Raw genomic sequence first — 15,433 nt, 5'->3', positions numbered from 1 at the left:
CCCCTTATTGACATATAGTACTTTAGATTAGATTTCAGATTAGTGATTCAGATATATGCACTTTATCCAGGGGTGTACCCGAGGGGGGGGGGCACCAGGCCCAGACCCCCTCCTTAGCTCTCTGGGTCCTTTAAAAATTTATATATATTATTTCGTTGACAGCATAACCTGAAAAATTGGCAAGTACAAACAAAGAGTAACACCTGAGATAGCAGCCCTGACTCTAAACCTGCATGTGACCTCCCGGTAATTATCGGATTACCTTACCTCACCTCACTTCGGCCCTTCCCCCTTAGAAACTTCCTGGGTGTGCCACTGACTTTATCTCTACTAATATACCTTTTGCCCAAAGTTATTCCATTACCTTTGTTTGAATAATTAAAGGATGAAATGAAGACCATTGTATTTAAAGTACTGCAAGTAATTCAGACTTTATAATGCCAACAGGTGGCCAATACTCGGAATTCAATCATCACCATGTGGGCGTTGAATCCTCCTTTGGTGGACCTCTTAGCCACCCACCTAACACCCTCAAGTCCACACCTTGCACTGCATTACCCAGAGGTTAGTGTCTGTAATCTGTAAAGTATAAGTGCAATTCTTCTCTTACTTATAAATATGTTGCTTTTGCGAGAAGGTTCCTCAGATTTGATTTACTTTACTCGTCTGTCCAAATTGTGCATTTTTGTAATTTAGAGGTACCATTCATGCTTACTCTGCAGCATTTTTTCTTGCTATGCTCCATTTATTTGTTTTCGAGGTGTCGATATTTAGAGGAAGATTTGAAAACTCTTACTATAATGTTTGTATTGCTACAATGTAGTTGTGTCTGGAGATATGTAAAACAGTTTAATTTAGGTGGTTAGACACTCCACAGAACAAACAACAAGGCTTGTCAAAAGATGGATGAACTACCCTGTTCCGTGCCGTGTCTGTATATATACGGACAAACCTCTAGTGGCCCAAAATGCCAAGTCCGTATATATACACTCACCTCAAATTGACATAGGATCAACACACAGAATTGCTATGGGAGAGTTGTCTGTCTTTGCTTTATGTTTCCACCTCTACCAAGTGAATTTTGTTGGCAAGAAGTAACTGGCTACTCCTCTGGTGTTGGGGGGAGGTGGTGAAACATTCAGCACGTCAGTGCTTGCTCAGAAGCTATAGTGGGAGTATATGTTCCCGTCGCTCCGAGCTTTCACCTCCCTCTTTTTTTGTATGCATTACTGTTTGCCCTGTTATTTTCCTAGAGTTGAGTTATCATGCCTGGAAAGCACTGTTCAAGGGATGAGAGGGTCCATATCTTTGCATTGAAGCAGGATAATGTCCCTATCAACACGATTTGTGAATTTACTGGACACGCAAAGTCGACCTTCATGAAGATTCTTGCTGCAGCGTTCGGCCTGCCATCAGAGCACAAGCATGGCAGTGGAAAGAAGAGGACGACTTCCAGAGGTACAGATACGCTTCTGAAGAGGGAAGTAATCAAGAATCCTCGACTGACGGCAGCAGAATTGAAGAGAATGCATCCCCACCTGTTACAAGACGTCTCAATTCGAAATATCCAACACCGCTTGCAGAAGGAGCTGGGTTTCCCAAGCCGCACTGCTGCCAAGAAACCGCTTCTCACTGACCGCATGAAGAAGCAGCACATTCAATTTGCCAAGAAGTATGCACACTGGACTTCGGATGAGTGGAGAAAAGTTATGTTTTCCGATGAAAGCACATTTCAAGTGTTCCATGTGCTTCTGCCAAGGTTCATTGCATTGCCTCCCTTAGTTGATATGACCCTGCTTACATGGTGCCGACTGTTAAGCACCCACAATAAGTAATGGTATGGAGGTGATTCTCAGGTAAATGGGAAGGAGAGGCCGCTACTTTCTTCCTAAGAACTTGATGATGAATGGGGGCCAGTACATTCAAGTCCTGAAAGATCATTTGTTAAACTTTTGCTATTCATGGGTACGACTTTTTCATGCACGATTCAACTCCATGTCACAAGTCAAGAAAGATGACAAAATGGCTTCAAGATAATTGGATTGAGGTCCTCGACTGGCCTGGCAACAGTCCAGATCTGAATCCGATAGAAAACTGCTGGGCAGAAAATCATGGCAGAGAAGAAGACACCCAATCTGGACATCCTCAAGACTGATCTGACAAATGTTTGGTGCAAAGAAATGTCCTTATGTTACTTTAGAGATCTAAGCGATTCCATGCCAAAACGCATCCAACTGTTCCTGAAAAACAAGGGAAGCATGATTTCATATTAATGAATGGCATTTCATGAACAAACATTGTGATATACTATGATTTTTGTGTTTTTAATACCTTGTGGTGGAAAATTTGCAGTAGCTGTATATGGACTAACTCATCTATCTATCTATTGTCAGACGCCTTAATTGCTTAAGGGGTGGCCACAAACAAATCGCCTCCATGTCTCCCTGTCCTTTGTCATTTCACTGCCCGTCCCCCAGCTCACACCCCCCTCATATACCTCTCCACTCCATCCCTCCATCTCATCCTTGGCCTCCCCCTCCCTCTCTCCCCATCTGCCTCACTCACATAAACTCTCCTCATTAGTCTCTCACTCTCCATCCTCTCCATATGGCCAAACCACCTCAGTATGGTTATCCTAACGCTGCATATCACATCCACATGCACACCACAGTGATCCTTCACTTCCTCATTTGTCAGTCTGTCTCTCCATGTGACTACACATGCTCCTGTCAAGTAACTCATTTTCACAGCTCTCTCTCCTGACTTCTGACCCTCCACCAAGGTCCAAGCTTCATTTCCATATGTTAGAGTTGGTATCGCCGTAATGTGTAGTAACTTTTTCACTTCCTTGCTCACTTCCCTGTTTCTTATCACTGCTTTCAAGGAACCAGCAACCTTTCTTCCTTGTTGTACCCTTTCAAGCACTTCACCCTCTAAACTTCCATCCTTATGCATCACACTACCCAAGTACTTAAACACACTCACATTTTCCATTTCCTCCTCATCCAGCCTCGCTGTACGTTCACTGACTTCACCTCTCTCAAAGACCATATTTTACTCTTCCCTACATTCACCTTTAGATTCCGTTTCTTACATACTCTCCTAAATTCATCCACTGAACCTTGCAGCTCCCCTTCATCTTCAGGTAAGAACACAGTATCATCTGCAAACGATAGTACAGGAAGTTTCCGAACACTTCCCTCTCTGAATTAGGCCGCATCAACATCCAGTGCCCTACCTTGTATCTCTTTTATAACCCCATCCATATACAGATTGAACAACCATGAAGACATGACATCCTTGTTTCAATCTAACCTTCAGATAGAAAAATTCACTCAGTTCACTACCCACACGCACTGTAGCCTTAGCACCCTCATACATACTGTACTTTTCACGGCATTCAACAGCTTCCCATCTGCTCTATTTAATCTTAATACTTTCCACAGTCCTTGTCTATCCACCCTGTGATATGCATTCTTCAAATCCATGAAGGCTGCATACTACTTCTTTCCCTTCTCTAGAATCTTTTCCACTAAAGATCTAAGAATGAATATCTGATCTACACAACCTCTTCCTTTCCTAAAACCTCCCTGTTCTTCTCCAACTAATTCCTCTGTTATTTCCCTAACTGTCAGTAAGTATCCTACCATATACTTTTCCTATTACACATGGCCCTATGATTACTGCATACTTCTTTTTCCCCTTTTCCTTTGTACACTGGAATAATTATACCTGACTTCCAATCATCCAGGACTCAACCTTCCTCCCAGGCCAATCTGCACATTTTCCACATCCATTCTACTACTATCTCTCCCCCATGCTTCAGCATTTCACCACACACTCCATTAATTCCCATTATAACTTTCTTCATTGCTTCCACAACTTCCATCCTACTGATTTCTTCCTTTCTTCTCGCATCCTTCTGTCTCCCAGCCATTCCCCAGCCACTTATACTTGCATTACTTTCATTCTCTATGTTCAACAATTCCTTAAAGTGTTCTCTCCATCTCATCACTTTTTCTCCCTTCTTCACAAGTTATCTACCATTTTTATCTTTCACTGCCCAACTAACTTCTTTGGCACCCTGTCTAACTCTCCTTACCTCCTTCCAAAACATTTTCTTACATTCCTTCCACTTTACACTCAAATTCCTTCCAAATTCCTCGTCGACTCTCTTACTCTCTCATACTAATCTTTTCACTCTCTCTTCCTCTCTAATTACAACTCTCTCTTCCATCTCTCAGCTTCTTCCACGCCCCCATTTCTCATCCGCTCATTATATGCTTTCTTCTTTTGTGCCACAGCCTCTCTCACCTCTTCATTCCACCATACTGTTCCCTGCATCCCCTTTTGTCTTCTCGTCACCCACACACAACCTCACATGCTGCACAGATTTCATCCATCCATCCATCATCCAATCCTACATTGCCCCATGAGGAGCGTAGGAGCCCGGGGCTAGGCAGTTGGTTCCGACATTTAAGATGAGAGTGACCAGCCTCACTCATCCCTGAGTGGCATTACATGAGCAATCAACCCCAACCATCCCTTGGATATAAACCTTCACCAGCTCAATTCGACTGGAGTGAATAATTACCCACTATACCACCAGGTGCCAAAATTTGATAATATGGTTACCACCCAGCATAGTAAATGGTTTCCTGGTGTAGAGGAAACCATTTGGCTTGTCACTCAATGTAGAGTCACCCACAGGCAGAAGGAAGAGGAAAGAACGAAGGAAAGAAAGACAGAAGAGGGAGCATAAAGTCACCCGTAGGCAAAAGGACAGGGAAAGAATGAAGGAAAGAAAGACAGAAGAGGATGGAATGAAAGACGGATAGAGGAGAAGAAAGGGCAGACACCTGACAGCAGCAAAACATCGAGTGAGTCAGTGGTGAGCGCCCCCATCCGTCTTCTCTGAATATCTTGCACACACCTTCCATGTCCCCCATCAGCTCATGGTGGCCCAAAATACCGAGCCCGTACATGTATGGACACTGTTTTGCGCACATTTGCCTGAAATTATTTGAGTCTGCCCCTAGTGTGTAACAGAAAATGGGATGATGGACACCCCTCCTCCCCTCCCATGCCTTATATCAATGTAACATAAAAATAAGTGAATGTGAACTTACGTAAAATTAACACTATCTATCTATCTATCTATAGCCCGACGCCCTAATCCCGCAAAGGGTGGCCGCAGACAAAACGCCTCCAAGTCACTCTGTCACCCACCATTTGACTCCCCTCCCCCCAACTCACCCCCCCCTCCCTCATATACCTCTCAACTCCATCCCTCCACCTCATCCTCGGTCTACCCCTCCCTCTCCCTCCCTCCACCTCACCTACATACACCCTCTTAGTCAGTCTTTCATTCTCCATTCTCTCCACATGTCCAAACCACCTCAGTGTATTTCTCCTAATCTTTTCAACCACATCCACATCTACCCCACAACGTTCCTTCACTTCTTCATTCGTCAACCTGTCCCTCCACGTCACTCCACATGCTCCTCTCAAGTAACTCATTTCCACTGCTCTCACTCTTGACTTGTTCCCCTCTTGCAATGTCCACGCCTTGCTTCCATACGTCAGGGTAGGGATCACAATACCATCATGCAGTGACTTCTTAACTTCCATACTCACCTCCCTATTTCTCATCACTGCTTTCAGTGTACCAACAACCTTCCTTCCCTGCTGTACCCTTTCACGTACTTCATCCCCCAAATTAACACGTAACCCCAAATTCCCATCATCATAGTTTTGACTGTGGCTGTGTTACCTACACCAGGTTTTGTTTCCATGCTACAAGTCCTCCATGCATCCATCTACTTTACACCAAAATGGACTATCTATCCACATCAACCACTGATAGTATCTGAAAGCAGCCATCTGATGCAAGTCTGGGTCACGCCCTGCTGCCAAGGATATTGTGCTTATTTTGACTTCCAGTTGAAGTTGGAGGACTTCCAAGTAATGAACTAGGAAAATAGTGTACATCTATAATGAAAGCAACATAAGTACAGGTATACCTCAATATACGATACCCCTAGATGTAATACCCCGGCTTAACCCGAGGCTTCTCGTCAGCGTATGGGTATGTCAGAACTTTTTTTCATACTGACACCCGTCAACGTACTGATACGTTTTGCAATTGCGAGGTCTGTCAATTGCACATTTTTCAAGTTTCGTGGGTGATTTTTGGTAGGCCTATGCGGGAGACCTTCCTCTACCCGCCCCCAGGTGTGGACACTCCCCGACCCCACTTAACCCCTGCACGCCATTGTCTTGGCAACTCACCTGTTAGCGTTGACCTGGCCAGTAAAGACATGTCGCGCCGTGGTCTCTCCAACGACGAAATTCAAGCCTCCCTTGATGCCTTCACAGGCGAGAGTTATTCCCCCAATCAGTGACGATGTGGAAGACAAAGATTACATGGTGCTGGAGGAAGAAACGAGCAAGTGATGACGAGGTAATGTCGCCAAGGAAGATGCAGTATATTGATGTGTACGATGAGTGAAACAGCACTTATATCGCCTATATTATTGTGTGAAAACCAATATATTCTTTTACTACATATAACTTCATACCAAATGAACAATATCTACAAGTGGTTTTCAGTACTTACATTACCGTAGACTACTTGACAGCAGCAGCGCGGCTCCAGAGAACACAGTACCAGGTGTTCGGAGGGATACCTGTGTAATGCTCAGGTGAGCACTCTTTTTTTTTTTTTGTATTTTCCAATGTTTCTCATAAAAAGTGGAGATTTGAGCTAAAAAAATAAATAAATAAAAACTTTTCTAAAATCTGCCAGGATTGAGGGGGGGGGTCACTGGTGAAAAATCAGCCTGGATGTGGTGGGTTAATGATGGTGGTAGAAATACCACCATACCTCACCTAATGATGGCCAAATCCTGGTTTAATGATGGGTTTTGATTTTTTAAAAACCGATTTTGATGATATTTTAGACTAAAAATGTGTGTTTAGGTTGATTTACAAACTGGTTTTAGACTAAGATTAATGTGTTTTAGCCATAGGTGGGGTGAACTTTATCATTTTGGGGTACAGTTTACTAAGCTTGATTTTTTTCAGACATATTTGACGATTTTCAGATTTTATTTGTTGGTATTAGTGAGCTGTTTACAGTTGTTTGGCTTAGGTTAGCTTCTTTTACAGCTGTTAGACTATTTAGCTTGGCTTTAATCTTATTTTTGGCCACATTTTGGTGGGTTTGGGACTTGGTTTGGGGGGAAACCCAAGGCTGAGAAACGCATCCTATTCCTTTACATGTTAAATCAACCCCAACATATGATACCCTGCCTAACAATGGGTTTTTACCTAACCAATTGCATCATTAAACCAGGGTATAGCTGTAAATGTAGAAGTAAATAATGAAGTCAAGTAATACAGTAATCCCTCCACTACCCGATGTAACAGAGCCAAAGGCATGTCCGGAAAGTGGTCCCGTGCGGATAGTGGGCCCCAGCCTCCTGGACTGGTACTTATGGACTCTAACCCAGCCTAATTTTGAAAGTCACCTAAATAACTCCCTACCAGACATGCATAGTACGATACTTATTTAAACGTATTTAAGACCCTATTCACACCAATAATGGACATAAAGCATGAAATAAATGAAAAGGAACCAGAGAATGAGGAATTAGAAGTGAGTATGGAAAATACTTAGGCCTAGCAGCATACAGGGTATGGTACTGTACTGTACTTACAGCATGTCTGTGGCCACCTCCTCTAACTCTCTGAGGCTCTGGTAGTTGTGAAAATGCTCCTGAAGCACATACAGTAATCCAGTGTTGTGCTACACTTAATTCTTTGCACTCTGAGTTATAATTGTTTAACACTGCACATTCTTCTTAACTGAACCACACTAGTTTCAACCGCCATTCCAACCTCCACTTTGCACTCCACACTCACTCCACAGTTAATCCTTTACACTCTAAATTCTAATTTCATAACACTGCAAAACACTGTAAATTCCCATGTGGTCTAGTGACGTGGTACTGCGGTTTATTCACTGTTTATTCACAAAAAACGAGCATGTGCAGCATCGATTACGATGGACATCTTCCCTGAACGAAGGTTAGGCAGTAACTGGGAACAGGGTTGCCAGATCTGAACTCGGCCACATTACCAAACTCCTCAATTTTCTTTACCAAATTCTTAAAGGAAGCATTTATTCTTCACAAATTATACAGTATATACAATTGGAAATACATGTAATCACTCTCCTTATAATAACAGAATGTTGATTATTTTCACATTATGTTGGCTAGCAGAGTAATCAGAGAGAGGAGACAATCCATCATCTCCATCCTGTGTATCCTCATACATGTGAAAAATCCTTTTGGTAATGCATTACTCTGATTTATTACCAAACGAATTTTTCAGTACCAAATTGGCCCACATTTGGTAATGAAAAATACCAAATGGCAACCCTGACAGGGGAGGGGGGAGGGGGGAGGAAGGGGTGAAGGGTCTGTGGTGTAACAGCTGTTTGGTGCTGCGGGACAATTTGAAATGACGGGTGGTTTTTTTTTTTTTTTTTTTTTTTTTTTGGTTGCCATTGTTGGGTTCCAAAGGTCCCGGCCCACAATGTCCAGAAAGTGGGTGTCCGGAAAGTACAGGGAGTAATGTATAAGGATAATAACGTAAGAAATGTGTGATTTACGATGACTAATGTGACTGTGTGCAGCATGAGTTTTTATTGTTCCTTATTCAAGTGTTTATAGTGCCTTATACCAATATAATATTTAACAAAAAAGAAAAAAAAAAATAAGAAAAAAAAAAAGTGAAAATACGTAAAATTATTGTGTTTGGAAACTCCCTGTACTGTTGTTTGCAGATGATACTGTGTTGTTGAGTGAAGATGAAGGGGAGCTGCAAGGCTTGGTGGATGAGTTTGAGAGAGTGTGTAAGAAACGGAACCTAAAGGTGAATGTAGGGAAGAGTAAAGTGATGGTCTTTGAGAGAGGTGAAGTCAGTGAATGTATAGCGAGGTTGGATGGTGAGGAATTGGAAAATGTGAGTACGTTTAAGTATTTGGGTAGTGTGATGAGTAAGGATGGAGGTTTGGAGGGTGAAGTGCTTGAAAGGGTACAGCAGGGAAGAAAGGTTGCTGGTTCCTTGAAAGCAGTGATAAGAAACAGGGAAGTGAGCATGGAAGTAAAAAAGTTACTACATGACAGTATTGTGATACCAACTCTAACGTACGGAAGTGAAGCTTGGACGTTGTTGGAAGGACACAAGTCAAGAGTGAGAGCAGTGGAAATGAGTTATTTAAGAGGAGCTTGTGGAGTCACGTGGAGAGACAGGCTGACGAATGAGGATATAAAGGAGCGTTGTGGTGTTGATGTGGATGTGATAGGAAGCGTTGTGAGGAACACACTGAGGTGGTTTGGCCATGTGGAGAGGATGGAGGGTGAAAGACTGACGAAGAGAGTGTATGTGAGTGAGGTGGAGGGTGGAAGAGGGAGGGGGAGACCGAGGATGAGATGGAGGGATGGGGTGGAGAGGTATATGAGAGAGGGGGGTGTGAGTTGGGAGCAGGGTAGTGAAATGGCGGGGGACAGGGCGACTTGGAGGCGGTTTGTTTGTGGCCACCCCAAACGGGATTGAGGCGTCTGGCAATAGATAGATAGATAGATAGCATGGAACCTTAACTTCCCATCATCATAGTTTTGACTGTGGCCGCATTACCTAAACCAGGTTACGTTTCCATACTGCAAGTACTTTATGCATACACCCACTCCACACAAAAATGGACTATGCATCCACATCAGCCGCTGACAGTATCTGAAAGTAGCCATCTGACACAAATATGGGCGTGCTGGACCAAAACACCTGTTTTGGGGCGGAAAACAGCCAAGGTGATAAATTTTACTATCACTAAGCTTGTTATAACCACTTTTAGGTCTATTCATGAAAAAAAAAAAAAGTAAGAAATGGCCAGCACTAGAGGTCACACATCCTCCCAAACCCTTGGCATCAGGGGCCAAAAAGTCGACAAAGGCTCCAGCACGGAATGAGCTAAGTCAGGGGCCATCTAGCAAGGTGGATGGATCTCCTTGGCTTTATTGGCAGTCCACCTAAGAGAAGGGAAACTGATCACTCTTGCATCTGTCCTTAGGCTATTGGTGAGTCCTTCCCTGACATCAGAGATTTGGGTGGGGTTTGCATCTCCTCCCCGTAAAAACTTACACTTCCCAAGACCTAAGACGAGGAAGTGAGATCAGGATCAGTTTGGGTTGTCTGACCCTGACCCAGTGTTGCTGGGAGGTCCCTCCATAGGTGCCACTCTGACGATGCTTTTGGGGCCCAGCCATGTTGGCACTAATTGTGATGGTTGTTAGGTAAAGCCTACCAGACCAAGGCAACCAGATGATGGGGGGGGCAGAGGGACCCCTAGCCTCAGTCTTATTATTGACACACATCATGGTGATGCAGAGGACACATGGACCTGTAGAACTATGCGTGGGTTTCAGTTTTGGAAGGCACTGCAAGTGGGGACTTGGAACATTCTAAGCCTTTCAAAGGATAGTCAGCTGCCTTTGTTGTCACGAGAATTGGGGCTAATGGGGGTTGGCATAGCTGCACTGTCTGAGGCAACCCAGGCGTGGCAAGATCATTAGTGATAGTTATACATACAGTACTGCTGGTCTGGCTGTGACGATGGTGCCCAGATGTTGCTGTGGCAGATGGTGCTCACTTTGTCTCTTTTGTCAACAAGGTTACTCTGGTTTATGAGCATATAGTGGCAGTGAGGCTGAAGCACTCCTCGGGCTTCATCTAACTTATTGCCATGTACACTCCAACTGATATGAGTGATCTTGAAAAGAAAGAGCTGTTCTTTGCTAAACTTGTGGCACTGACAGGGAAGGCATCAAGGAATGTGTAGGCCCCCATGGCTCTGGAACCAGGACTTCCAGTAGTTCTTAACTTCTGGATTTTGCAAATTCTCGTTAGCTGATAATTGCCAGATCCTAGTTCCAGCTATACTTGATATTCCGATACCGGAAAGGTTGCAAAGGTAGTTGACCACATCCTTGTTTGTACTTATGGAAGGATTCTTGAGAATTACAGGGTATTCAAGAATGCAGGGTTTTCAGGAATACAGGCAAACCCTGATTTATTATACTCCTAGATGCTATACCCCAGAATAGTGATGGGGGTAGAAATACCACCCTTCCCAGCCTATCATAGGCCTACCCCCAGTTTTGCGATGGGTTTTGATTTTTTTTTTTTTTTTTAAATGATACTTTAGACTTAAATTTTGTTTAGGTTGATTTATAAACTGTTGTTAGACTTAGACAGTGTGTTTTAGTCATAGGTGGAGTGAACACTGTCATTTGGGATACGGGTTATCTCCCATGAGATGAGGTACAAAACAGTGTGGACAACTGTAGTCGGTTTCACGGAGTCTGATGCACTAATTTTGCCAGCTGAGGACAGGTGGATTTGGTAACACTGCGCGAAGATTTCAGGCGATGACTGGTCAATTTCCATTGTGTTTGAACGTGCACCAAATTGACTTTGTATTCCAACTAAAGCCCCCATTTATATGTCAGATACTGGATTATACAGATACAATTTAAAGCAATGATATCTTTAATGATAAATATGTGCCTTTTAAATTTCTAGAGATAAACCTGAATGACACTGATAACAAAACTAAATAAAGTCGCAACTGGATGCACACGGTCAACAGTCAGCGACTGATTTAAATTCACTTATGTTTGATTTCGTTCACACTGTTTGTGGTTTTATTATAGCAGCATGGTTCAACTATTATATTCTCATGGGATTTGCTTTTTTCTTGCATTCCTTTCCTCCACCATTAACAGAAATTCGGTTCATTGTACACTGATATAATCCATTACTTTCCTGGCTCCTCTCGGTCGAGGGGACAGAGATACCATATGTCATGCTTGAGAAGAGGGTGCATGGTGGCCAGGGACTGAGTGTCCCTCTGTCTGTCTGTCTCCTATGTTACTTATGAAAATGTTCAGGAAAATCAAACACCAAGACTTAGTAATGTAAGAAACAATTTTACTGAATCTGATAATGAATACAAACAAATGCAGATTTTTAAAGCTACTGTTACCTATGAAGGTGATGAAAATGTGTATGTACACTAAATATTGGCCTCAATGAGGTGTGTGTGTGTGTGTGTGTGTGTGTGTGTGTGTGTGTGTGTGTGTGTGTCAAACATCAGTCTATCTATCTATCTATAGCCCGACGCCCTAATCCCGCAAAGGGTGGCCACAGACAAAACGCCTCCAAATCGCTCTGTCACCCACCATTTGACTACCCTCCCCCCAGCTCACTCCCCCCTCCCTCATATACCTCTCAACTTCATCCCTCCACCTCATCCTCGGTCTGCCCCTCCCTCTCCCTCCCTCCACCTCACCTACGTACACCCTCTTAGTCAATCTTTCATTCTCCATTCTCTCCACATGTCCAGACCTCCTCAGTATATTTCTCCTAATCTTCTCAACCACATCCACCCCACAACGTTCCTTCACTTCATTCATCAACCTGTCCCTCCATGTCACTCCACATGCTCCTCTCAAGTAACTCATTTCCACTGCTCCCACTCTTGACTTGTTCCCCTCTTGCAAGGTCCACGCCTCGCTTCCATACATCAGGGTAGGGATCACAATACTATCATTCAGTGACTTCTTAACTTCCATACTCACCTCCCTATTTCTCATCACTGCTTTCAGTGAACCAACAACCTTCCTTCCATGCTGTACCCTTTCACGCACTTCATCCCCCAAAGTTCCATCCTTACTCATCACACTACCCAAGTATTTGAATGCACTCACATACTCCATATCCTCACCATCCAACCTCACTGTACATTTTGTGACTTCATTCCTCTCAAACACCATAACTTTACTCTTGTTTTCATCAACTTTCAGATTCCTCTTCCTGCACACTGTCCCAAATTCATTCACCTAACCTTGCAACTCCCATTCATCTTCACTCAACAATACTGTATCATCAGCAAACAGCAACACTGGAATCTTCCAAATCTCACACTCATTCATTAGAGCCACCCTCACATCCACTGCCCTACCTTTCCCCTCCTTTCCAACCCCATCCATGTGTATATATTAAACAGCCATGGAGACATCACACAACCCTGTTTCAGTCCCACATTGAGATCAAAGAACTCACTCAGCTCGCCATCCACTCGCACCGTAGCCCTAGCTCCTCTCTGTACATACTCTTCACAAAAAAGCACTCGCAATTTTCCATCCACTCCACTCCATATTCTTAATACCTTCCACACATACCATGCCTATATATTCTACTGTCATAAGCTTTCTCCAAGTCCATGAAGGCAAGCATACACTTTCTGCTTTCCCTTCTCTAGATACTTCTCCACTAAACATCGTAGAACAAATATCTGATCTGCACACTCTTTTCCCTTCCTAAATCCCCCTTGTTCTTCTCCAACTAGCTCCTCTGTCATATGCCTAACCCTATCAATGAGAATTCTACCATATATTTTTCCAGTCACACTAAGAAGACAAATACCCCTATGATTACCACATACTTCTCTCTCCCCTTTTCCTTTGTATAAAGGAACAATTATACCTGATTCCAATTCCTCTGGAACCCCTCCCTCTTCCCAACCCAATCTACACAACTTCCGTATCCACTCCACAACAATCTCACCCCCATACCTCAGCATTTCACCACACACTCCATCAATTCCTGGTGCCTTTCCCATCTTTATCCTCTTCATTGCTTCCACTACTTCTGCTCTACTGATCTCTTCCTTCCTCCTCTCATCTCTTCTTCTCCCAGCCATTCCCCAACCACTTATACTCGCAATGCTTTCACTCTTTACATTCAACAAATCCTCGAAGTGCTCCTTCCATGTCTACAATTTCTCTCTCTTCTCCACCAACAATCTGTTATTCCCATCTTTCACTCCCCTACTATTTCCCCTTCACACTGCCGTATTTTCTTTTCCTCCTTCCAAAACAATTTCTTACTCTCCCTCCATTTCACACTCAGATTCCTCCCAAATTCTTCATTCACTTTCTTCTTACTCTCCTTCACCAGTCTCTTCACCTCCTTTCTCCTGCTCACATATACCTCTCTCTTCTCTCTCTCATCTTCTCCCGTACCTCTACTCACTAGCCATTCACTGTATGCCTTCTTCTTTTGTTCCACAGCTTGTTTCACCTCATCATTCCACCATGCTGTCCCTTGCACACCCCTGCATCTCCTCCTCACTCCACAAACCACCTCACACGCTGTGCCTATCTCTTCCGTGAATATCTTACATAAGTCTTCCATCTGCTCTAACTCATACCTTCCCAATCCTTCTTCCACTATGCTCTTATACTCTGCCATTTTCTCACTATCTTGCAACTTCTCCACTCTACTCACAGGAGCTGTTTCCTCCTGTCATTCTCTTCGTCTCTTCAACCATTTTCTTTGCAACTTTACCTTGGCCATCACTAAGTGATGGTCCAAGACTCCATTCCCCCACCCTCTCCACACTCTTGGATCCAACACTTGTCTTGTCATTCGCTCATCCACACACATGTAATCTATCATTGCCTTTTGTTCAGCAAGTTCACCATCCATCCTCCTCATTACTCTCCATGTATACCTGTGGATCATCTTATGCTGAAAGTAGGCATTAGCTATTGCCAACCCCTTACCAGCACAGATGTCCACCAATTCACTACCATTCCCATCTACTTCAGCTGGCACACCCCACTGACCAACCACTCCATCCAGTTGTACATTCCCAACTTTGCCATTCATATCTCCAATCAAAAGCACTCTCATGCTCCTCTCAGATTTGTCCATACATGCTTCTACATTCACCCAAAACTCATCTTTCACTCTTGCCACTCGGTCCTCTGTCAGCGCATACGCACATACAGTCGTCCACACGTGTATACCTACTTTCATCCTCACCCATACAATCCATGCACCCACTGTTCCATACTCTCTTATATTCTCCTTCCACTTCTTGCATATCAGTAGACATACTCCCTCTCTTCCTCTCTCATTCTCATTAACTCCCGCACATATACCTAAACCATATTCCCACTCTCTCACCCTTTCACCTTACCATTTAGTTTCAGTCAATCCACATATATCCACTCTTGCATCCTCAAGCACCTGAACAATCTCTCTCTCTCTTTCACTGCATCATTCATTCCTCTCACATTCCATGTCCCACCCTCAGAATGTCCTTTGTCCGTTCCTTAGTCGTCAACGTATGGTCTGTCCTGGTCCGAGGCATTTTATATGCTTGTTTAGTTAGTTCTTTTTACGGGGTGGGGCACTAACCCACTAACCATGAGTATTTAAAATGAGTATGATTTGATTTTGATTATTAGCCTGAATATTTTTGTGATCATTATTTGATTAGGATTGATCCACTTTA

General features: G+C 43.5%; 1 protein-coding gene across 1 annotated transcript in view; it reads left to right on the top strand.

The window, feature by feature from the left end:
- Positions 1-15,433, top strand: part of nonC (serine/threonine-protein kinase Smg1) — a 1,312,439-nt gene that overhangs the window by 263,111 nt on the left and 1,033,895 nt on the right. The window contains exon 12 of the mRNA XM_080284159.1: positions 448-564. Coding sequence (XP_080140285.1) covers positions 448-564 — 117 coding nt within the window. The remainder of the gene's footprint in view (positions 1-447; positions 565-15,433) is intronic.

This window comes from Coenobita brevimanus, chromosome 100, assembly GCF_032717465.1.
Source record: "Coenobita brevimanus isolate Jiangsu-jjx chromosome 100, ASM3271746v2, whole genome shotgun sequence".
Taxonomy (NCBI): domain Eukaryota; kingdom Metazoa; phylum Arthropoda; class Malacostraca; order Decapoda; family Coenobitidae; genus Coenobita; species Coenobita brevimanus.
This window is presented reverse-complemented; position numbering and strand designations above follow the sequence as displayed.